The following is a 22930-nucleotide window of genomic DNA, read 5'->3' on the forward strand; positions in this document are numbered from 1 at the left end:
TGCAGGCTGCCCTGGGAAGGGGGAATGCCACTGGGCACAATGGCTCTCTTCAGAGGAGGCAATTCTTGAAGAGGGCTGACAGCCAAAAGCCATTAGCTAGGGACCTCCCAGCTGCTGGCAGAATCAATCTTTCATTCGTGAAGGGGAACTGAGCAGCACATCACACATTTACTACACTTCACCATGACCATCTTGATCCAAGCCCCCACCTTCTCGAGAAAGGTGCAGTAGCCTCTTTACTGTTTCCCTTCAGCCCTCCTAAAATGTTAGCTAGGGTGAGCCTTTGCAAATAGAAATTAGACAATGTCACGTCTCTGCCAAAAGTCAACCAGTGGCTTCCCATGTTACCCTGAGTGAAAGCCAACGTCATTACGATGGCCCATCGGACTGTCTAGCCTCTGCTTCCCACGACTCTCGGGCCTCAGCCCCAACTACTTGCTCTCTTGCCTGCCGCACTCAAGCCACTCTGGCCTCCTTGCTATTCCTTGCAAATGTTTGGCAAGTTCCATCTCAGGACTTCACACTTCGCTCTTCCCTCCACCCAAAAGATTCCCTCAGGCCTCAGCATGGCTCCCTCCCTCACTTCCTCAGGGCTTTACTCCTGTTACCGTCTTACGGAAACCTTCTCGGACCAAACTTTTTTAAAAACTACACAGCTCCCTCCTCTGGCTCTCACTGTCCCTTTGTGCATTCTTTTTCTCTGTAGCAGGGAGCTCCATGAGGGGAGAAGTTTTGGACTGGCACATTGACTGCTGTATGCCCAGCACCTATATCCATGCCTGGCATACAGCAGGGGCTCAAAACATATATGTTGATAAATTTTTGTTAAGTCACAGAGTTCCTATGACTGGTACAAATTGAAAATTGTTCCATGGGCTCTCTATGTCTCTAGGAAAGTCATAATAGCTTTGTTTCTTTTCCTTTTGTTAAGCTTTGGTCATGCAGGCCATTCATTTTTCTTCAGCCAAATTAAATGAGGAGACAGCTTAAGTGTCTTTTCTAGAACAGGCAGTTAAGATGCCAGAAGTCTGATTTTACCTCACACCCAAACCTCACAAAAACAACTTTTTTCTTCCAAATTTGCTTTAGGCTCTTGAAAGTTAAAAAGATGTGACTTTTGACAATGTTGAACTTTGTCTGAACTCTGTGCTCCCTGAAAGCACTGAAGGTTGAGAAATCCCCCCACCCTTTTGTGTTCCAAGAAATAGCTAACCACCACAAAGGACAACGCAGCCTTCCCATATTCTGAGATAAGACCCACCTCTATCTTTCCTCATGATTCCCGTAAGACTTGTGGATGACTCCCTTGTTTACTTGCCTCTATAAAACTCAGGCCTCCTTCCTTTTCTTTGAGACATTTCTCATTAATAAACGTTCCCTCTATTGCGATAGTCTGAATAAAATTATATCCACAATTGACTGCTCTATTTTGTCTTTCACACTATCATAAAGAGAGCACTTGTGTTGGGAGGGTTTATTTTTAGCCTCAAAGATAGTGTTTGTTGGAAAATCAGCAGCTGACAATAGTAAGTGACAAAAGAACCCTTGACAATAGAAAACAGACAACCAAAGTGTCCACTCCCTCAGCAGACAGCCAGCATGGAGTTCAGTTTCAGAGCAGGGAATAATTACTTCATCCAGAGGCTGGCAGAAACTTGATCCAAGCAGATGGCTGGACAAAAAGATATTGTCAGAAATAATTTCCCAGTATATAAAGCAGATGAGGCTCTATATAACTTCCCCCTGAAATCAGTTATTCCCAGTGTGCTGGGCACAGAAGTCTCAGTCCTTTCCTGTCTAGGATCCCTGGTTCTATAGAGATGGGGTGAAGGCAGAAAGCTCTTAGAAGCTAGAGATTGTCATACATTGCAGGTCTGCAAGCTCTTAACCTGCCTGCCTTCCCATAGGACACAAGATCTGTGATCAGCTGTATAAAGATCAGGGTTTAGACAAATGGTTTCACCTTCCTTCCAATACCATGGTTAGCCCTTCATGCCAGGAATTATATGCTAGTGAAATCCAACAGAAACATTGAGCTTCATTCTGTTGGACGCCAATCTTCCATATACTCTACAAAACCAAAAAGTAACAAGTCAGGCCTAGATGCTGATGATGCCAGGGATCCTACAGACTTAGGGTTCTTGGGATGAGTGAACCGGATTCAGGTGTAGTGGAAATGTCCTCAAAATTAAACGCCAACTGTTGTGGTACGTATGTGTGTACACGTGCATTTTTTAAAAGAATGATTCCACAAAGAAGCCTGCGTTCTTCCTGCGGATTTGACAGCCTTTTCACATTCTTAAAGGGATCTATGCTCCCTACATGCATAAGAACCACCCCTATTACAGATACTCTGAGCCTTCAGAGAACTACTCCCTAGACAGATCCCTCTCATCCTTGGCCATGACAGCCAGAGGCACTAAGTTCACCACTAGTCTATGAATGGACTGACTTACTTCATTTGTCGGCACTCAGTCTTTTCCTGGGATCAGCAATGAGCCAAGAAGTCATGCCAAAGACTGTGGTATCAGCAAAGTCCTGATTAAATCAATTCATCTCCTAGAAGCTGACAAGAAGGAGGTTATATGTCACCAAAAGAAAGAATAATTATTTGATCTAACCCATTTTATATTGTCTCAGTCTGTTCATGCTGCTATAACAAAATACCACAGACTGAGTAGTTTATAAACAGCAAAAATTTATTGCTCACAATTCTGGAAGCTGGGAAGTTCAGGAGCAAGGCACCAGCATGGTCATGCTCTAGGACCTCTTCTGGTTTAGAGCTGGGGTTTTCTCACTGTATCCTGGCTCAGAGGAAGGAGCTAGGAAGCTCTGTGGGGTCTCTTCATGAGGGCTCCACCCTGGTGACCTAATCACCTCCCAAAGGCCCCATCTCTTGAGACCCTCAACTTTGGGGGTTGGAATTTCAACATATAAATGGGGGTGAGGGGGAAACACAAGCATTCAGACCATAGGAAATATTTTCCACAAATATTCTCCGTTAGGAATGTAATCTGACACTAAAAACAGCACTGGCCAGAGACAGAATGTGAAAAAGAAATGAAGACATATAAATATTATCAAGACATTGGGTCTATTTTTTACTTCTTAAGTACTCAAACCTGGATTTCACGGCCTATGTTTTGAATTAATAATAGCTTTCAGAATCATTGCCATATATTTTACATAATTTTAACAAACAAGGCTTAATTGGCTCACTGAACTGTGTCTTTGTGAGACTTTAATTTTTCTACAAAAACAGTAAATGCCAACAAGATAGACATCCCTGTTCTTCTAAGCTCTGTTTATGATTCTAAGAAGTAAACAGGCAGTTATTACATTAAAAACATTCCATCTATGCCAGCAACATCTAATTTTAATCTGTGGGTCTTTCAGAGGAAGAACTAAAGGCTAGGAATGGCACAAAGAACCCCCCAAATATGCCTGATATCTAAAATCTGAAGCCTGATCCAATTCTACTGTGGATAAATAAACCACGTTTCTCAATGTCTTGTCTCGATGTACAGAATTGGATAATATTGGCCACTTAGTCTATAAATAAGATTCCCTTGACAGCACCATGGAAGCATCTTGTAGACCCATGGCAAGAAGTGCTATTTGTCAAATTGGATATCAAATAAATAAATTAAGTGGAATTCTGGGGTCCATATGCATTAGTGTCCCCCAAAGGGACCAACATACTAACTTGGGCAGAACTTATAAAAGCCCCATTGAAGTGCCACCTCCTCTGTGGCCAACTTAATTGCTCCCTCCTCTGTGCTGGCCAAACAGTGTCATAATTGCTGGCTGCTATGTTTGTCTCCCCAGCAGGCTATGATCCTACAGGGCAGGATCTATGTCTTCTTTATCTTTCTATCTCTGGTAGCTTACATAAATCATTAGCTCAATGTTTGTAGGGATTCATTTAATGACAGTCACATGTTAGATCAGAATCCCATCCCCATTCTGAATATGCTCTGAATTGGCTTACCAGTTCATATTCCTTATTTTCAGAGTCCTGGTAAAAGTACTGAAGGACCATGCACCTTCATTTCCATACTGCAAATCACAACAGGAAAAGGTGATTCTGACCTTCACACTTCTTAGGGCCCTGGCAGGGCGAAGAGTATAAGAAAAACCCTCATAGCTAAAATAATTCAGCTCAATGATTTGGCGAAACATTTTTCTGTACCTGACACTGTTGTAAGCTTTCTGTATCCTCACTGTAACCGTAGGTGGGTATGCTTATCATAACCTATTTTACATGTGAGGAAAACGGCATAGGGATATGTCCGAGTGAGGGAGCCTCATGCAAGTATGCCCCAGGCCTCCCACCTCTGAATCAAGGCAGGATGAATTATTTCTCCTCTGTGTTCCCACAGACTAGGCATTCAGGCATGGACCTTATTGTACCATGTTGTGATTACAGATCCAATCCACCTTGGGCTCATTGGCCAAACAGTGAGTTCCTGGAGGACTGTGTATTTCTTGGTCATCTTCTTTCTTCCCCACCTAGCAGAGTGACTGGCTTATAGTAACTTCTCAATAAGCGTCTGCTGAATAACTGAATGAGGGGAGTCTCTTTCCAAAACTACCAGTTCTGGAGAATTCTCCAGAGAAAGGGATGAAGACAGACTCATTCTACTGCCTCAGTTGCATGTGTGTGTGCACGTGCATGTGTGTGTGCCCCAGCAAGAACTTCCTCAGGGACCACAGAAGTTTGGGGGGATTAACTGGCATTTAAAACCAACCCATTATATTCTGCCCAAGCAAAAGTAGTTTTTAAAATAATTTTTAAAAAGTTTTAGAAAGCCAAAGTCGTTTTTAAAAATATGTGCAACTTTCAACTGGGCAGTTCTACTTCTATGAGTGTATCCTAAGAATCCTCCTGGCTGTATGCCTAGAGGCCATAGGTGTAAATGTCTGTGGGGGCTCAGCAGGTAATGCAGCAGACAAGAGGAGCTGGCTAAGAAGTGTACATTCTGTCCAAGGTGAGGATGGTGGCACTCTGCAAGGGACCTGCCCATTATTGCAAAGTGACAAGGGGGATCCAGAGTAGCCAAACTTTGTTTTTCAACAGAACTGAAAAATCTCAATTTTAAAATATTGACCATAGTAGATTGCAAAAAATGTACCCAAATTATTGCCCTCTCTCTCCCAATGCCCTTCAGTAGAGCCCTCCCACACTGACGCTGGGCTTGCTTTAGGACTCCCTTCAGCCAACAGAATATTAGCAAAAGGGAGGCAAACAGGCTTGAAAAGTGTTTGCCCATTGGGGTTTGCCTCTTGCTGCCCATGGGACCCCGGCCACCACTGCCAAGTGAAGAAGGCAGGGCAAACTTTATGGGTAGAGATGTGTGACGGAGACACCTCTGTTGCTGCAGGCAACTGCATGCCACTTGCCAGGCATGCAAGCGAGGCCATCCCGGATCAGCCAGCCTCAGCCAGCCCATCAGCTGACCACAGATGCATGATTCCGGCAGAGATTCGCTGCGTTGACTCAGATCAGAACAGTCCAACTGGCTCCCAGAATTGTGAACTAAGTTTTAAGCCAACATATGTTGGGGCGGTTTGCTATATAATAAAACTAATTGATAATAAAATTTAAATAAGTCTGGAGCTAAACAAAAGAGGGATCCAGCTCATTGTAACTTCAGCTGAATGTAAACATTTAGCAACAAGGAACTCCTTTGCATCACATCACTGCTTATAAAAGTGACAAAGCAAAAACCACCTAAAGATCCCTCTCACGTAACAGGAAAGTGGTTAACAAATGATGATGCATGCCTATGCAGGTGCGGCACGCCACCGCTAAACATGACGGTGGAGAAGGGCAGCCACACACCCCAATTCCCATCGGCCATCGGAAGGAATGCACATGCTGGTAGAAATGGCACACGGAGCTGAGTGGGTTGCACAGAGCAGTGGAGAGGGCTTCCTGCTGTAAGGAATAAATAAAAAGCTCAGATTAAGCCCAGAATGTTTATGGGAAAGTGCTCAACTTTGCTTTTTCGAGAGATGAGTGTACAGTAGTAGGAGCAGCAAAAAGCTCTACTCAAGCAAGGGCATGGTTCTAAAGGGGGGGTAAGGCGAACAGTGGGAAAATGGTGGAGGTTTTGACAGCGAAAGACATTTTTACATTCAGTAGTTAGAGTCTTTTTAATTTCTTCAAATATGCTGCCAAAAATTATAGGACTTGAAAGTGTGCTCCAAACACAAAGGACAATGAAAATCACTGGTATAGAAAAATCTTTAATGACATGGAAAGACAGCTCTATGTTAAATAAAAGAAGCCAATTGTAAAACAGCTTGTGCAATACAATCCCATTTTTTTACTGAAGTATAATTGACATACAATATCCTATTCATTTCAGGTGCACATCATAGTGGTTTGATGTTTTTACACATTATGAAATGATCCCTATAATAAATCTAGTTAACATATGTCATTATACCAAGTTATTACAATATTATTGACTATGTTCCCTATGCTGTTATTTTATAACTAGAAGTTTATACCTTGTAATCCCCTTAATCTATTTCACCTGCCCTCCCAACCCATCCCTTCCCCACACCCCATAACCAACATTTTCTTTTCTGTACCTATTAGCCTGTTTCTGTTTTGTTTGCTCATTTGTTTTGTTTCTTAGATTCCACATATAAGTGAAATCATATGGTATTTGTCTTTTTCTGATTTATTTCACTTAGCATAATACCCTAAAATTGCATCTATGTTGTCACAAATGGCAAGATTTCATTCTTTTTTTATGGCTGAGGAATATTCCATTGTATATGTATGCCACCTCTTCTTTATCCATTCATCTATCGATGGACACTTAGGTTGCTTCCATCTCTTGGCTACTGTTAATAATGCCGCAATAAACATAGGGGTGCAGATAGCTTTTCAAACTAGTGTTTTCATTTTCTCTGGGTAAATTTCCAGAAGTGGAATTATTGGATTGTATGGTACTTCTATTTTTGTTTTTTTGAGGAATCTCCATACTGTTTTCCACAGTGGCTGCACCAATTTTCATTCCAACAGTGCACAAGGGTTCCCTTTTCTCCACTTCCTCACCAATACTTGTTATTTCTTGTCTTTTTTATTTTAGCCATTCTGACAGTGTGAGGTGATATCTCATTGTGGTTTTGATTTGCATTTCCTTGATGATGAAAAGATGTTGAGCATCTTTTCATGTGTCTGTGGGCCATCTGCCTTCTTCAGGAAAATGTCTATTAAGGTCTGCCCATTTTTTAATTGGATTATTTGTTTTTCTGGTATTGAGTTGTAGGAGTTCTTTATATATTTGGGCTATTAACTCCTTATCAGATATATCTTTTGCAAATATTTTCTCCCATTCAGTAGGTTGCCTTTTCATCTTGTTGATAGCTTCTTTTGCTGTGCAGAAGCTTTTTAGTTTGGTATAGTCTCAATAGTTTATTTTTGCTTTTGTTTCCCTTGCCTGAGGAAACATATCCGTAACTACATTGCTAAGGTTGTTAAGACACCTAAGGTTGATGTCTAAGAGATTACTGCCTATGTTTTCTTTTAGGAGTTTTATAGTTTCAGGTCTCACATTTAGGTCTTTAATCCATTTTGAGATTATTTTTGTGAGTGGTGTGAGAGAGTGGTCTAATTTCATTCTTCTGTATGTCACTGCCCAGTTTTCCCAGCACTCTTTGTTGAAGAGACTGTCTTTTCCCCATTATACGTCCATGTCTCCTCCATTATAGATTAATTGACCATATATGCATGGATTTGTTTCTGGGCTCTCCATTCTGTTCCATTGAGCCTGGTATCTATTTTTGTGCCAGTACCATACTGTCTTGATGATGACAGCTTTGTATATACTTTGTATACTTTGAAAACTGGGATTGTGGATACCTACCTCTTTTAATTTTGTGTAGCCTTTAACTACTTATTGTAGTTATAGTTGCTTTGATACAATGTCATTTTCATTAGAAAAAGAATATACAGCCATAGGAAAGTAACTGGGGGTAGAGACTAAAACTGGGGTGTCATAGTGGTTATCTTTGGAAGATGGAGTAGGGGTAACTTTTATTTTTTTATTCTTGCTCACTGGTATTTTCTAAACTGCTATAATGAGCATGCACTATTTTTGTACAGAGAAAAATTTCATAAAAGTTATAGTTTTTAAAAAGTAAGAGGGCATACTCATGAATGTACATGCACGTGCATCCCAAACCAAAGTGGAGCAAGACTTTATATTTTTTTGGACAGTGCTTGCAAATGCTCTGCCGCTGCCCTGTACTCATTCAGGATTCTGTTGGTGGTAGGCAGCCTCTGGAACTGTAGAATCTTCTACCAGGCAAAAACACATGGACTCCTTGCAGGCACATCACCTACCCATTTCTCCTGGGAGGTAGGAAGACAAAATTCAGCATCACTTTCCACAGCCAGAGGCAGAAATGAGGTAGCGTTTAGATGCTCTGTTTCTTGCACTCTGCAAATCTTCTGCAAGAACATGAGCAGGCCCAGCAGGTGCAGCTGCCATTTGATGGTGGAGACACCCTCCTCATTAAGGGCAACAAGTCAGAGCTCTCTCCTGGCCCTGGCAGCCCATGATGGGCCAGTTCATCACAAATTGTCCTTCACTGCTCACAGAGCACTGAAGTGTCTTTGGCATGATAGATTCCAATTCCAAGCAAATGGTGGGAAGATGAACTAGCTAATCATCAGAGCCACTTCTAAAATGCCATCTAGTCAGATGCAGCAGAGCCCAGCCATACTCCCTTGGCCAAAAATGCAGTGAGAACAAAAGCCAAAGCAATGCTCTATTAGCAAACTCAGGGGGACAAACAGCAAGTAACAACTTCAAGGTTCAGAATGGCAGGCAGTTTGATGAAGATGCCATAGTACAGTTTATCACTAGGGCAGTGATGGGGCCAAAAGTCTGAGAATTTTATAAGACAATGAATTAATGGCTGGGCTACAAAATGGAAAATTAGAGCTGATGAGGCCAGCAGACCATCCTGTTGAACTGTTAGGTAACTGATCTTTTTTAGTCAAGGGAATTATGGTTGCCAGACATCTGAGAGGATGCAATTGACACACCACTGTCACCTTTTGGAGCAGTCACTTCACGTTCAACTCTACCTCTCTATACACTTGTCCCAGAACAGAGAGAGGTAAAAAGTACACTTTTTTCCCTTTGCAAAAAATCCTGGGTTAGGTTAGGATTAGGAAATAGATCCCCCAATTATTCTGAAGAACAGATCATGAATTGGGAATGTTCACCTGTTCCTCTTTTTTTTTTTTTTTTTAAGATTTTATGTATTTATTTGACAGAGAGAGACACAGCGAGAGAGAGAACACAAGCAGGGGGAGTGGGAGAGGGAGAAGCAGGCTTCCCGCCGAACAGGGAGCCTGACGTGGGGCTCGATCCCAGGACCCTGGGATCATGACCTGAGCCGAAGGCAGACGCTTAACGACTGAGCCACCCAGGCGCCCCATCCTGTCCCTCTCTTGATTGGACCCATGGTAGAGTTAGTAAATAACATCACATGTTAAAGCTTGGCAGGAAACATGGTCCTAGTACTTCCTTCTGCAGTGCCCTCAGCTTTAGCCACTAACCAGCTCTGCCTGTGAACTTCATCCATGGGCAGCCACAGCAGCAAATGAACAGTTACCACTTCTGAGAACTGACTAAGGGCCAGGCACTAGATGAGTCCTTGGCAGACATTATTCCCTTAATTATCACAAAAATCTTGGAGGAGGGGACAATCATTTCCTCTTTTGTGCAGTGTTAGAGAAGAGGAGGAGCTTGTCCACGGCAATGCTGCTAACAGGAGAACAGGACTCAAGCTTCTTCGAGGAGCACGGGAGAGGGGAGGAGAAGCAGCAGGGAGCAGCTGGAAAGAAGCAGGGCTCCAAAGACATTCTAGCTCATTCGCCCCCAGCAAATCACCTAATCTCACTACAGGAGACTCACCTCTCTTGCCCAACTACTTCATAGGATTTTTGTGAGGCCCAAATGAGATCATGTATATGAAAAACCTTGAAAACAGTAAAGCATTTGACAAATACCATGTGTCATTAATAGAAAGACAGAAGACTAAGTCATACTCCTAGGAGCATAACACTTCAATCACTACAACGTCAAGGGAAAGACCACACCCTCTTTTGTCCCCCAACTAAGTCCTTTAAACACAGGATTTTCTTAAGCAATCTCTTAAAGATGAAGGGCTCAGGGATGCATGCTGGTACCTGAACTGGTCTTGCAGGGAGGTTCAGTGTCTTAAATTTAATTCAGACACCCTGTCTGAGCGATTTATTCTGACTGGAGAAAGTAACCATTTTGTTATTACTAGTAATTCTGTTTCAAAAAAAGGACTACTGTACTTTTACACCCTTAATCTCTGCACTACAGGAATGAGGAAAAACAAACAATACTGTCTCATGAAAGGCCACATTATATATAGTAATTCACTTTTTATTATCATCATCATTAATAGCAAAGTCCACAGTTCAGTTCCCAGGCAATATCAAAGTAGATGCTATATATATTTATATATATATTTATATATATATATAATTTATATATATTTATATATATATAGGACACACATATATTTATATATATATATATATACATACATATATATATATATATATATATATATAGGACACCTGCATGTAATATGATAACACAGTAATTTTCTTGGAGCCATTATGATTTACCAGTTTATTAAAGGGCACTCACACAATTAAAACCTGCACAATTAAAACAATTCAATCTTCAAGCAATTAAAAATAATGAACTGCCAAGTCAATGTGGTAGAGCTACTGAGTAATCTGGCCTTTAAGGTAACATCAACTGGAAATCCCATTTTCTCCATTCATCTACAGATCATTAAAAAGAACCCTCCCCCACCCCGCCAAAGCCCCCAAAACTACCTGCCCTGGGAGAAAGTCAGGATTCCACACACGCAACTTGGGGACACACTCCCCCATGGGTTGATGGAGGGAGACCCCATCACTCCAACATGTGCTGGAGCACCGAGGGGTCCGCCTCCATGGCCTGGAGGCCTCTGTGCAAGCTCCGGAAGGTGGCCTGCTTCCCATAGCGCTGCCTCCAGCGGATGAAGGCCTCCACCATCTGCGACTGCACGTTGTGGGGGTGGTTGGCCTTACAGCGGTAGATATCCGTCTGGGACAGGCCCAGAGACAGCACCACAGGCTCCCACTCAGGGCCCAGCCTCTGAGCCAGCTGGTTGATCTGCTGGTCGGATGGGGAGCTGTTGAGGATGTGCGGGGGGATACCAGTCATCTGGTCATCTGGGGATAAGAAAGACATGAGGGAGAAAAGAGCAAACAAACACATTAGATGGGGGCAGAGATGAAATATGTGAATAGAACAGCATGATGCTTCATCTGGCAGAGCCAACTCTCCCTAGTCTTCTTGGGGGCTGCTCAGGAAAAAGTCATATATAGGAGCTTACAAAATGCCATTTAGCATCTGTGAAACTGTTTATTACAGAAAATGTGAAAATAAGAAAATAAAAATAACTAGAAATCCCATCAGAGAAACCCCACTGATAATGATTTGATCTTTCTTTTTGGTCTTTTATATATAAAACATATGTTTAGGATTTCATGGCACTTCCCGCTTTGTAATATGCTTTCTCCCCTTCCATCTCTTATACCAGAGAGGCCACGCAGGGGGTTCAGAGGGAATTAAGAACGCCAGCCTGGGCCCCAGTTCCCCCCAGCACGGGCCTGTGGGTGCAGGGGTGACACTCTCTCCTGCAGGAATGGCTAGTGCTGGAGGGAAATGGGCTAAATAGAACAGCTACTCTCTCCTGATAAACTTTGAACATTACCAAGCAAAGTTGCAGTTTCTAGCAGAAGGAGAACTGAAGAGGCCTGCTGAGAAAAAAAGAAAACTCAGAGGCCACGAGGTAGCAGGAGGAGAGTTACCGCCCGGGCAGAGCCCAGAGGAGGAAGTCAAAAGCATGTGTTGTGGAAGGGCAACGAGAGAACCTAACCTTGCACTTCCTAGATCCCCGTCTTCCTGAGGCTGGTCTGCTGCAGGAACTCTGACACCGAGTGTTACCACTGGAACTACCAACGGAAGTACCATCCGTTACAATGCAGAAGGCCTTCTAGAGGAAGGAGGCTAAAGCTAAGCCCTGAACACAAGAAAGAGCCCCATGAAGGGAAAGGTAAGGAAATGTGCCTTGGGCAGAGGGAACTGCCTGTGCAAAGGCCTGGAGGCAGGAGACGATGGGAAATTCAAGAAAAGAAAGAAGTTCAACGTAGGGAAGCGCAGAGACTGAGAAGCACTCTAAACACCCCAAATTCTGGTGCTGCTTATTGGTTAGGCCCGAACTAGAAGTGAGGTTTTCATATTCCTCATTCAGCCATGTGTACAACAAACCACACTACACTTGTACTATACCTTCTGTCACCAGCATCATGGGAATCCGAGTCAATCCCACTTCACACTCACCAGCTCATTGTTTAGATTTATGAATTCAATAAGAAGGCAAAACACATCCTGTTAGAATAGCTAATGTTTTCCTCTGCACATGCCTTTTGCCCCAAGGCAGTTGCCAATATCTTAGGCACGAGTTGCAAAAATACTGTCAAGGGCTCTTTCTGGTGTTTGTCAAGACAAGACTATTAATTTTTTTTAAATGATTAAGACGCAACTAGAATAATGACAATACTACTGACCAATATTTTATATTAACAGTAATGATTTGGGGCGCCTGGGTGGCTCAGTTGGTTAAGCGACTGCCTTCGGCTCAGGTCATGATCCTGGAGTCCCGGGATCGAGTCCCACACTGGGCTCCTTGCTCAGCAGGGAGTCTGCTTCTCCCTCGGACCCTCCCCCCTCTCATGCTCTCTCTCCCTATCTCATTCTCTCTCTCAAATAAATAAATAAAATCTTTAAAAAAAAAAAAAACCAGTAATGATTTTATGGCTTTTATAAAACTATAGGCACTTTTACAAAAATGTGGGCTCATTAAAAAAATACAAGCAACATAAAAAAGTATAAAGGAGAAAACAAGTCATCCAATAACCCACCACTGTACTTAGAGTTGTTGAACATCATTCTGGACATCTTTTCAGGCACATATCCTGTATTAATAGCTTTTTTTCTCAGAAAGGTTATTTAATTTTGCTTGAATGTAACAGAAAAAAAAGAAACAGAAGTGAAAACTAAATGGCTTTTTGACCTACAGTTAAATATTTAAACAACAGCAACACATATACACACACAAAAGATTTAACGCTGCTTTTGAAAAAAGTATATGAAAATTTAAGAGGTAAACTATATATTTTCACATTAATGCTCTATAATTAACACTTGATAGTTCTTCCTTTCCCCATACCTCATCATTTTTCTTCTTCTTTTTTTTTTTTTAGAAAGAGAGAGAGAGGGCACCTGGGTGGCTCAGTTGGTTAAGCGACGGCCTTCGGCTCAGGTCATGATCCTGGAGTCCCAGGATCGAGTCCCACATCGGGCTCCCTGCTCAGCAGGGAGTCTGCTTCTCTCTCTGACCCTCTTCCCTCTTGTGCTCTCTCTCTCTCATTCTCTCTCTCTCAAATAAATAAATAAAATCTTAAAAAAAAAAAAAAGAGAGAGAGAATGCATGTGCACAAGCGGGGGGCAAAGGACAGAGAAAGAGAGAGAGAATCTTAAGCAGGCTCCATGCCTAGCACAGAACCCAACACGGGGCTCAATCTCACAGCCCTGAGATCATGACCTCAGCTGAAATCAAGAGTTGGATGCTTAACTGACTGAGCCCCCTCAGGTGCCCCATTGCTTATAACATTTTTGTTGTGTTGGGTGCATAATATTTTTATGGTTCTGGAACAATAATCTTCCCCCTAAGTTGTTTAGTCTTAAAACTACATTATAATATAGGTTTGAATGTTCATCAATTCCTTTTTGTTGTTACTTTTTTTTTAACCATGGCTTTTCAACTCCTGAACCTGTTATTTTTTTTGTTCTTATATAAATTCTAGTTAGTTAACATACAGTGTAATATTAGTTTCAAGAGTAGAATTTAGTGATTGATCACTTACATATAACACCCAGCGCTCATCATAACAAGTGCCTTCCTTAATACCCATCACCCATTGATTTGAGTCATTTGGGTCAATTTCATCATAAGGTAATTTTTATCAAGAAATGCTCATGGTCACTACATTCCTCTAGTTCCTTCAGATCAAGACTGTCTGCTTACTGCTTTCATTGTTGAATAATAACATTTGTGAAAACAATTTCATATTATTTCAATATTATGCTTTAAATTATAAATAAAATTTTACATTATTTAAGTAATTCTATTCCTCTCACAAGTTTGTAGATCATGCTCCTATTTTATGGAAGGGAATGTTGGTACGGAGAATTGACACCAATTTCGCCATCCCCCATTTTGTATAACTTGCTTTTTCAGCCTGGGGCTTACAGTCCTGAAGCTTTAGATCAGGGTATATCTTGGTCATTCTCTATTTGCTTTTTAAGATATGTCACATGATCTTCTGACCAAAGATTTAGCTCTTTCTCCCTTCCAGAAAAATTTTCCTGTGTCATATCTCTGCATTCTTTTTCTGCCCCAGATGCTAGATGGCTTTCCCCATCCACCATAGCTGTCATTTTCTGTCTTATTACTTTAACTCCTTTCCTGTGATCATCTCATGCTTTTCCCCTATGCCATTCATTTGATGTTTGGTGATGTTTATGCTGTTTTATTTTGTTTTGTTCTTTTCTGGTTCAAAACTTGTACTGTGTTTTTTCCTCAATTTCTTTTCTTGGCTCCTCAATCTATCTTTTTTTTAAAGATTTATTCATTTATTTTTAGAGAGAGAGAGAGAGAGAACATCAGCAGGAGGGGCAGAGGGAGAGGGAGAGAATCCCAAGCAGACTCGTCACTGAGAGCAGAGCCCAACACAGGGCTCAATCTCATAACCCTGAGATCTCGACCTGAGCTAAAACCAAGAGTCAGACACTTAACTAACTGGACCATCCAGGTACCCCTCTTCAGTGTGTCTTTTAAAAATCCCATTCCACTTCATATTCATTAGGATAGCTATTGTCAAAAAAAAAACCCCAAATAACAAGTGTTGGTGAGGATGTAAAATGGCACAGCTGCTATGGAAAAGAGTATGGTGGCTCCTTAAACAATGAAGCATGGAATTATCATACAATCTAGCAGTTCTAATTCTGGGTAATATACCCAAAAGGCCTGAAAGCAGGTGACTCAAAGGGATATTTATACACCCATCTTCATAGCAGCATTGTTCTCAATAGCAAAAAGTGGAAGTGACCCAAGTGTCTATCAAGGAATGGAAGGAGAAACAAAATGTGGTATATTATAGATTAGAATATTATTCAGTCTTAAAAGGGAAAACATTCTGACTCAAACTACAACATGGGTGAGACTTGAAAACATTATGCTAAGTGAAATAAGCCAGTCACCAAAGGACAAGTCCTCTATGATCCCATTCCTATGAGGCACCTGCAGTAGTCAAATTCATTAAGATGGAAAGAACGGTGGTTACCAGGGGAGAGGGTGGGGGGGAATGGGGAATTGTTTAATGGGTAGTCAGTTTTGCAAAACGAAAAGAGTTCTGGAGGTTGGCTGCACAATGTGAATGCACTTAACACTACTGAACTGTACACCTAAAAATGGAAAAGACAGCAAGTTTCATGTTATAGATATTTTATCACAATTAAAAATAAAAATTTTTTTAAAAATCTCATTCTTGTTTTATCATAACGATATTGAGTTTTTATTTCCACTGAACTGATCCTGAGCTCTCCGATAGCACGAAATACTTGTGAGGTTGAGTTTTCTTGCTTTGGGTTTCCACTCAGGCCCAACTGGCTGTATGTTTACTTTTTGCAATCCATGTTCCTGTCTTTATTCTGCTGTAGCATTTTCACGTAGTTGTCATGACACTTATCTTCATCTTGCTCACATTTAACGTGAACACTCTATCCAGAGCTCTTTTATAGTAAGCCAAGGTATCCTTGACACTCTCTCCCTCTGAGCTACAATTTGTGGTTGGCTGATGCTTTCTACGTGGTGTTCCGCCATGGAGGAGAGGTAGGAGCACTAGGCCTGCCCTGGCTGGGGGTCCAGTGTGCTGTTCTCTCTTTTGGAAGCCAATGAAATGTCTTATACCACAGCCTGCTCTGCCTAGCCAGGGCGCACGCACTCCTACGGTCTCTTTCCTGTAGCTCAATGCAGAGATGGCCTGCCCTGGGTTGCCCTCCTGCCTCTGCTGATGATGTCTCCTGACATTTACCAAGGCCATCTACTCACCTCCCCCACCAGCTTCTTCCATACCGATCTGAATTAGTAGGGGTCCTTAGGATTTTGTACCCTTCCCTTCTTTTCCCAGGACTGCTTCTGAAGGGTCGGGTGGGGTGTTGCCTTCCTTTGCCATAAAGTTGTGATTGGTTGGGTTTTTTTGTTTGTTTGGTTGATGCTGGCGAATGTTTCTGTTCTTAACTGCTTTTTGGTTCAGTTCATTGGGTGCTGGGGAGGGAGCCTCTGTGGTTCCGCTACTCCATCATCATTCTGACTCCTGGCCAACTCTTAATGCAACATAGGCTTTGGGCCAATTATTTGGGAGTGAGGGCAGTATTTGCTTGCATTCCCCCGCACTTTTAGGGTCACATATCCCTTGGGAATACTGCCCCATAACTGGGAGATGGCTTGCAGTCTGGGGACGCAGACTGGAGCAAAGATAACTGGCACAGAAGCACTACTTAGCCAAAGCACGTCAAGCCCTTCCAAGGAGACTTTCCAGACATGAGGAGACAATAACAGCTGTTTGTACTGTCTGACCTCGAGCAGAAGTATCCTCACGAGGCCCTTCCAATGCCTGAATTCTGCTGAATGCGAACTTCCTGAAAAAATGAGAGTCCCAAGGTTTTAGTGTCAACATCCAAGGAAATACTATATAAAATCAGGTCAAGCTATGAATTAATCCACTGTGACCATCTGGCCACTGTTTCTCAGAGCTTGATGTGCATACCACAAGCAGTGTACAAGAGGATATCAGGTGGTCCACGGGTGAACATTCTGTATTAGAACAGTCATGTATCTATTTTAATACAGTTAGAAAAGTATAAATAACATTTCAGACTCATGACTGCAAGAACTAAGATAAGTAAATAAAAGTTAAAAAGCAGATATAGAATGACACAAAAATAATAAAAAAAGAAAAGTAAATTTTTAAATAAAAAGTAAATTTAAATAAAAGCAGTAAGTTAGCAGTACAGGTGGTACAAAGATATAGCAAAAATTGTGCCAGTAGAACCCGAATGACTGAAGTGTGGGAAGTCTGGTGTTTCTCACCAAGTGTATCACGGGCATTTCAGGCAGGGCCATCCATTATGCAGGGCGTTTCTCATCCGTGGCCTGCAGCTCTGCCTGAGCACACAAGTCCACATACCCTGGGGTGAGGCAGTACTGTGCCTGGTTAAGAACCACCAGATACTGTGACTTAAGTATCAACTAGTTTTTTTTTTTTTCACATGAATGGTTAGTGTTTTATTCTTTAAAGAATGGTTCTGAAACATTACACTAAGTCAGGCTGAAAGGTAAAGTTTAAAATGGTTTTATAAGGATATAACATATGACTGTTTCCTCCACAAAACTTTGACCTTAGAGCTTATGATACACCTAGTTGGCAATAACACCCAGGTTTTTCCAGTCATCATTTTTCTCTCGTCTGCATAGACTTCTTCTCATTAGCTACCTTCTGCTTTTGTTGCATTATCTCAGAGTCCCTCTGCTTTCTCTGAGAGGTGGTCAAGCTATCCTCTTTTCTTTTTCCCTTGCTAATTTCCTGGGATTTCTTCATGTTTTTCTGGCGGGCAAGTTCTCGCTGATTTCCTCAGGCCATGCTGACACTGGACTGAGCCTGGAAGAGAGCCTCAACTAGTTTTAAATATCTTAAGCAGGGAGTTAGCTCCTCTTATACTGACAGAATGTTCTCTCTTATACAGATTCTAAATCTTGAATCCAACTCTTTAATCCCATTCTCAGTGAAGTTAAAACTCCCATGTTTCAAACAAAACAACATTCTCTACCAAGCCCATCTACCACAATGAAGCCATCCATTTGAAGGGATAAACACCCCACTTCCCATCTCCCTGTGTGCCCTCCATCCTTCCACCCTCCCATCTCTGTGGTCATTATATCTCCAACTACCTCCTCCTCCCTCTTTCATACCTAATTAACCACGAAAAATCTCCTTTCCAATTCCTATTGCATTTAGAGTCAGGTCTAAAAGATTCACACTTAACTTTTTTGTTTCTTATAGGATGCTTCTGTCTCCCAAGCTCCTTATGGGCAGAGATCATGTCTTCTATTTCTTGCCTTCCTCCGACCTTTAGCCCCTTGCTGAGCACAATATAGAACTCGATGTACGGTAACTTATCACATTCTTTTTTTTAATTTAATTTAATTTAATTTTTTTAAAGATTTTATTTATTTATTCATGAGAGAGGGAGAGAGAGAGAGAGAGAGAGAAGCAGAGGGAGAAGCAGGCTCCCAAGGAGCAGGGAGCCCGATGCGGGACTCAATCCCAGGACCCGGGATCATGACCTGAGCCGAAGGCAGACGCTTAACCATCTGAGCCACCCAGGCGCCCCTTAAATTTAATTTTATTTAAATTCTATTAATTAACATATAGTGTATTATTAGTTTCAGAGGTAGAGTTCAGTAATTTATCAGTTGCGTATAACACCTAGTGGTCATCACATCACGTGCCCTCCTTAATGCCCATAACCCAGTTACCCCATCCCCCCATCTACCTCCCCTCTAGCAACCCTCAGTTTGTTTCCCATAGTTAAGAGAAAGACAATTATATGATTTCGCTCAAATGTGGAATTTAAGAAACAAAATAGAGGATCACAGGGGAAGGAATGGAAAAAAAAAACTCATCATATTGTTAAAAAAGTTCTTCCAAGTCAAGTTTCCAATTCACCATCTCCACTAGCTATGTGCTTCTGACTTTTTTGTTTGTACCAGAAAAAGAAGTCATTTCTTCCAACAAATCTTTGTATGGACAGCACCCTCTGGTCTATCCTGGCTGAGTGTGCAATCTCCAAGTGAAGGAAAGTCTGCAAGCCCATCTTCCTGTCTGGTCAACCTCCTCTTTTTGATCTATATTCTACAATATGTGGCCACCTTAATGGAGACCTAAAAAAGAGGAACTATACAGGATCCAAAAGCACAGTTCAAAGACTGAAGATTATGGAGTAAAGGAAAGGCATAGCAGACCCATAAGTAGCAGCTAGGAGACTCAGATAAATCTATGCTCAGGAATCTACAATAACAGAAAGGATTTTAATTATAAAATTACTTAAAAAAAGATATTTTGTTTATTTATGTGAGAGAGAGAGAGCGCAAGAGAGCACAAAGCTCCCCACTGAGCAGAGAGCCAGACCTGGGGATCGACTGTAGGACCCCAGGATCAATCCCAGGACCCCGGGATCATGACCTGAGCCGAAGGCAGATCACTTAACCTACTGAGCCACCAAGGCTCCCCCTATAAAATTCCTTTTTAAACTTCAGTTATTTTGTGACATAACCAGAGGTGTAAGTACATATGAGTTCCTTATAACAGTGACTCGGTTGGATATGGGGTTGCACTTTTAAAAAAACTATATACATTCCTTTGCAGAATTTGGTAATACATTGCCCTTCCCAACTCATTGCTGCAGTGAACCACTATCACTGATGGGAGTATCATATGCTTTAGGTTTGCTGGACCAGAGAAAAAGTTGAGCTAAGAGACTGCCCCTTTCTAGTGTAGCCACCTTTTAGGAGCAAAAGGCTAACCCCTGCCTCAAGGTCATGTAAGGCCTCTGCAGGCTGAGTCCACTGATGTTCCATTGACCAAAGCAAGGCATGTGGTCAAGCCCAAGACCAACAGGACAGGGTATTAAATGTTCTCACAGGGCATTAGGAGTGAAAATTTGCTGAGCAATAAACTATAAACACAAGTATACTAATACATTTTTAAAATCTAGATGAACCGATACTGGGATATATATATAAAATGCCAAAATTGGTGCAGGAAAAAATAGAAAACTTGAATAGACCTAAGTATTAAATACATTGAAATGGCAATCAAAGCCTTCCCCTGCTAAAGAGCTCTAGGCCCAGACAGTTTTACTGGTGAGCTCTATCAAATGTTCATGAAACATTTAATTTCCTCTCGTCTATAAGTTGTTCTAGGAAATAGAAAAATAACAAAAGTTCTATAGCATATTTTATTAGGCTGCTTTACTTTTTGTTCCAAACAGGATAAGGAGAATACAAGAAAAGAAAAATTACAGGTTTTCTTCAATTATTATTTTGGATGTAAAAATCCTAAATGTTAACTGAGTAAAAAAGATCTATTTAAAATAATATATTGTGAACAAGTAGAATTTATCCCAGGATTACAGTAATTTTAATATCACAAGATCAATTAATTCAATATATCAGTAGTCCAAAGAGATAAGTCACTATTATCTTAATAGGTACAAAAAAGGATTTGATAAAATTTGACACATATTTATGATTTCTTAAAAAGATTTCTTTAAAAATTAGGAATATGGGGAACCTATTTAACTTGGTGAAGATTATAAAAGCCTTTCAATAAGCATCCGATTTAATAGATATCCTTTAAACATTTTCCCTTTAAGGGCAGAAACAAAACAAGGATGCCCAATGTCACCATTACTATTGTATATAGTAGTGAAGGTACTAACCAGAGCTACAAAGAAAAAAAAGAAGTTAGGTATAAGCATTTGAAGGGAAGAGATAAAACTATCACTATTTTCAGACCATTTGATCTAATATGTAAGAAAAGGCCAGGATCAATAGATAATCCATTAGAGAGATGCCCAGGTGGCACAGTCAATTAAGCATCTGACTCGGTTTTGGCTTGGGTCATGATCTCAGCGTCGTGAGACTGAGCCCCACTTTGGACTCCACAGTGAGCACGGAGTCTGCTTGAGACTCTCTTGCTCTCCCTCTGCCCTTGCCTCCCACTCACTCTCTCTCTCAAATAAACGATAAATCTTAAAAAAAAAAAAAAAGAAGACAGTCCACTAGAACAATTAAGAGTTATTGCCAGGTAACAAAACAAAAACCAATCAAACACAAAATATGACAAAAAATAAAATAACTCATAAAAACTATAAAGTATCTAGAAATTAAATTAGCAAAGATCACATAAGACCTCAATGGGGAAATTTTAAGCATTAATTAAAAGACATAAAGCAAGATCTGAATAAATGGAGAGTCCTTTGTGCCCTGGGTGGGATGACATTATTATAACATAAACATGACAATTCTTGTAATAACAATTAAAATTTTACAATAGGGAAAGGAGAGGCTTTCTCCAAACTGGGGAAAACTAATTATACAGAGAAAAATAAAACTGTACTTTTATATCACATCACAAACAGTGATGAAATCTGTGTGGATAAAGGTAAAACATAGAAGGTAAAGCTGCAAAGTTAATAAAAATAATGGAGATTATCTTTATGACTAGCAGTGGGAAGTGTCTTTTTAAAAGAATTCCCAAAAGGTGAATTTTTTTCCATCAAAATTAAAGATTTCTGCTCAATGAAGGAAACCACCACCCAAGATGACAGAGCAGAGTGGACAAAGATACTTGTTAATGTGTAAAACCCAGGAGGCCAGACTATCGGGACTGTCCAAGGTACTCCTGAAACCCAAGAGGCGAAAGATGAGCACCTCCATAGAAAAAAGGATGAAGATATGACAAGGTGACTCAAATTAGAGGAAACAAAAAAGAGATGCTCAAACCCAGAAATTTAAGAAATAACAATGGAAATAATCATGATAAATTCTTTTACGTGCCTAGAAATCGAGACAATACCAAGTTTTGGCAGAGATGTGGAGATGCTGGAACCATATTCACCGCTGGTGGAAATGAGGACTGGGCAGCCATTCCACAAGCAAGTACGCATGGGGGTAAATTGGAATGTGGTACATGATCTTGTTCCTATGTATATGTACCTGAGAAAAACTCTGAAACCATTAAGGGACATGTAGAAGGCTGTTTATACAAAGTTGCACTGTTTGTGCTAGGAAGTATACATATGCCTTATAACCCAGTGTTCCTGTTTTGGGGTTTATAGATCCCAGAAAAATTCTCATACAGATTCATGAAGGGTCATTTCTGAATGCTGTGGGAAGAAAGTTGCTGGAAGCAATCTCTGAGCTCATTACTAGGGGAAGAGACAAACGAGGGACCACAAAGGGAACGCTGGACAGTTAGGATAAAGCAAAAATGTAAGAAAAAGGAGGAGACTGGGGCGCCTGGGTGGCTCAGTGGGTTAAGTGTCTGCCTTCGGCTCAGGTCATGATCCCAGGGTCCTGGGATCGAGCCCCATATCGAGCTCCCTGCTCAGCGGGGAGTCTGCTTCTCTCCCTTCTTCCCGCTCATGCTCTCTCTCACTATCTCTGTCTCTCTCAAATAAATAAAGAAAATACTTAAAAAAAAAAGGAGACCTATAACATTGCAAATTTTAAAATATATATTTCAAAACAACACCATTAGTGGAAACACACACAAATGAAAGAATGTATTTGAGACAGAAAGAACGGTTTATTGTGGGAGGGAAGGGAATGGAGAGGTTGGGGATGCTACCAACCTGAGAAAGCCAACCTGACCGGCCACCTCCCAGGGCCCACGTGAACCCCAGTCCCTGAGTGCAGCGGCTGGGCAGAGAAATCCCTTTGGCTGAGGGACTGGCTGCCTGGAAATGAAAGAAAAGCACCTTGAAAAGAAAACTAATTAGAACCACTTGTTCTGATGGATAATCACAGAGAACAATGTGGTCCTCACAGAGAGGTGAAGAAATAAACTGGTCTTTCTAAAACCAATTCCAGGATGATGAAGTGACCGCCCACT

General features: G+C 41.3%; 1 protein-coding gene and 1 pseudogene across 3 annotated transcripts in view; both read right to left on the bottom strand.

The window, feature by feature from the left end:
- Positions 1–2547: 2547 nt before the first annotated feature.
- Positions 2548–22930, bottom strand: part of CRADD (CASP2 and RIPK1 domain containing adaptor with death domain) — a 176622-nt gene continuing 156239 nt past the window's right edge. Inside the window, exons 3-4 of one of the 3 annotated variants that reach the window (XR_003520098.1) lie at positions 10916–11296; positions 2548–2566 (exon numbers count right to left, since the gene is read on the bottom strand). Coding sequence is in view for 1 of the 3 variants with exons in the window: in XM_027595253.1 (XP_027451054.1) it covers positions 10995–11296 (302 nt within the window). In the remaining 2 variants the exon portion in view is untranslated. Of the gene's footprint in view, positions 2567–9996; positions 10016–10688; positions 11297–22930 lie in introns of those variants that run through there. The other 2 variants (XR_003520097.2, XM_027595253.1) reach the window with 2 other exon arrangements.
- Positions 17705–17893, bottom strand: LOC113922882 (annotated as a pseudogene).

This window comes from Zalophus californianus, chromosome 9 (assembly GCF_009762305.2).
Source record: "Zalophus californianus isolate mZalCal1 chromosome 9, mZalCal1.pri.v2, whole genome shotgun sequence".
NCBI lineage: Eukaryota > Metazoa > Chordata > Mammalia > Carnivora > Otariidae > Zalophus > Zalophus californianus.